Source organism: Octodon degus, unplaced genomic scaffold (genome assembly GCF_000260255.1).
Source record: "Octodon degus isolate 3935 unplaced genomic scaffold, OctDeg1.0 scaffold00081, whole genome shotgun sequence".
Taxonomy (NCBI): Eukaryota; Metazoa; Chordata; class Mammalia; order Rodentia; family Octodontidae; genus Octodon; species Octodon degus.
The window spans coordinates 4,632,341-4,634,835 of NW_004524657.1; the positions used below are offsets into that span (position 1 = coordinate 4,632,341).

General features: G+C 32.2%; 1 protein-coding gene across 1 annotated transcript; it reads right to left on the reverse strand.

The window, feature by feature from the left end:
- Positions 1-1,154: 1,154 nt before the first annotated feature.
- Positions 1,155-2,111, reverse strand: LOC101562225 (olfactory receptor 5H1-like). Its single transcript, XM_004636615.2, has one exon. It carries the CDS (start codon positions 2,082-2,084, stop codon positions 1,155-1,157), a length of 930 nt encoding a protein of 309 aa, XP_004636672.1. The 5' UTR covers positions 2,085-2,111.
- Positions 2,112-2,495: the final 384 nt, after the last annotated feature.

Consider the following 2,495-nt stretch of genomic DNA (forward strand, 5'->3'; position numbering starts at 1 on the left):
GATGGCAAAATGTCAGCAGGCTAGAAGATAGGAACTAAGACTTTACAAACATAAAATTTTTTAGGTTGAAGGACTCAGTTCCATCATTAGAAAAATGTGTGAAATGCCTATGTTGAGAGACAAATGGCAAATATAGTCTTTCAAATTGATCACATTATAATTCATGAAGAATATGAAGAGAAAAGAAATACAACATACAGAATTTTTCTTTCCCAGACAATCACTAGACATTAAGTATCATATCATCTTATCATTGCTGAAAATTTGGTAATATGAATATAAATTTGCTTCTGTGTGAAGAATATTATGATAGACTTTAAATGGTAGTGATTATTTTTATTTGTAAAGAAAATTAAAAATATTCCTTCTTACCATGCTACCATTTTCCTATGTCCGCCTTTGTTTAATAACTTAATTTAATCTATTATCTTTCTGAATTAGTGACACTTTTTCCATTGCCCAAAGAGGTAACACACCTATAAAGGACCCAAAAGGCCTTCCACAACAGAGATAATGGCATTCTTCTTCTCTTTCCTCATGAACTCTGATCTAAGAGCAGCTTACTTTCAGACTTTGCCTGTTTTAATTCCCTTCTCATATTTATGATCAGACTCACTTTTTTTATATTTCTTTTAAATGTTACTAGTTAAATAGCTCCAAAAGGTGAAACTTAATACTTTTTAAAACAAGTGGAATGAAAGGCCTTTCCAAAGATTCACAGTCTTCCTGTATTTTCTTGTCTTTCAAACAAAAATCTGTGACCACAGAGAAATGCATGCGTTGTGAGTGCCAAGCTACATGGCATATTGTCTTTATAAATTTCTACATCGAAGTGCTTTAGAAAAGCACTTCAGTTTAGTACTCAGTATGCTTATTGTGTAAGAACACAACCTATATTTTTTTACTTATTTTTAACATTAATTTCTGTATGACATGAATAATGAATTTAAATTATTTATTTGAGTGAAGGATACATATTTACAAGAAGCTAAAGAAGAATACACATGAATAAGAAGTTAAGTACAAAAAAAAACTTAGCTTCTTAGCATTATAGGGCTACAACTGCAGAAATATTTTAATATCACTGAAATCCATTCACGTATTCTTCCACAATGTTATTTTTAATTAAAGGAGACAAGATGTTATTATGAGATCTAAGCATTTGTTTTCAACATTTTTGTCAGCGATGTTGTGACTTGCTTGTTTCTCAAGCTGTAAATAAATGGATTTAACACAGGGATTATGACTGTGTAAAACAAAGAAAAGACCATATCCCTATCATCTGTTTCAGAAGATGCTGGATGCACGTACATGAAGAGAAGTGGGCCATAGTATAGAGACACAGAAAGGAGATGTGCTCCACAGGTGGAGAAGGTTTTACTTACACCCTTTTCAGATCTTTTAGGTAAAATAGTAATGAGAACAAATGTATAAGAGAAAAAAATTGTCACAATGCTGAATACTTGGATTGAACCAGAGAAAATGAAAATCATTAGATAATTAATGGCAGGATCAGTACAGGAAATCTTCAACAATGGTATGATATCACAATAAAAGTGATGTATGATATGGGAATTACAGAAAGTTAATCTGAATAAAAAACTTTCATGAATTATGGCATGAAGAATGCCACCTACAAATGATAACACTAATAGCTGGATGCAACGTCTACTGGTCATAATCAATGGATAAAGTAAAGGTTTGCATATGGCAACATAGCGATCATAAGCCATTGCTGCCAAAAGGAAACATTCTGTGGTTACACTGATCACAACAGAAAAAAATTGTATCATGCATTCAGAGAAAGATATCATCTTATCTTTACCTGATAAGTTAGCCAGCATTTTTGGTGTCACAGTGGATGACAGCCAAGCATCTACAAAGGCTAAATTTCCAAGAAAATAATACATGGGTATCTGAAGATGAGAATCATTTCTAATGAGCATAATCAGACCAAGATTCCCCACAATGGTGATTAGGTATATTGCCAGGAACACCAGGAACAAGGGGATCTGCCACTCTGGTTGATATGGGAGTCCTGTTAGGGCAAACTCTGTCAACAGTGTCACATTTCTCATGGTCATTTCTTCAGTGAATGTCTGCTGAAAACAAAAGCAGTGTAAATGAAAACATGGTTTATGATTTACAACAAAAAATGGGAAGATATGACTTAAAAAATCACTTATACACATTTATAAAATTCTTTTGTCAGAATATGTGCTACTGTGATAGAAGAAAATAATTTTGAATAATTACAAAGTCATAAACTTCAAATAATTCATTTCAATAAATGTGCAAAAATAAGAAAATACATAAACTTGAGAGGCTTTCTAAGTTTTTGAGTAATTTATTGAGAGCTATGGAATGTTGCTAGTAATTCTAACAACATTTTTAATAATTATGAGAATGAAGAATCTCTAAGATTAAAGTACATTTTGGGTACTAAATGTGGTTAGTGCCAATGTGGTGAGTGAGCAGGTGATTGAGCAGGTGAT

Bases quoted from the DNA above. Each gene is read 5' to 3' on its own strand.
- LOC101562225 (XM_004636615.2), bottom strand. From the start codon at position 2,084: ATGACCATGAGAAATGTGACACTGTTGACAGAGTTTGCCCTAACAGGA.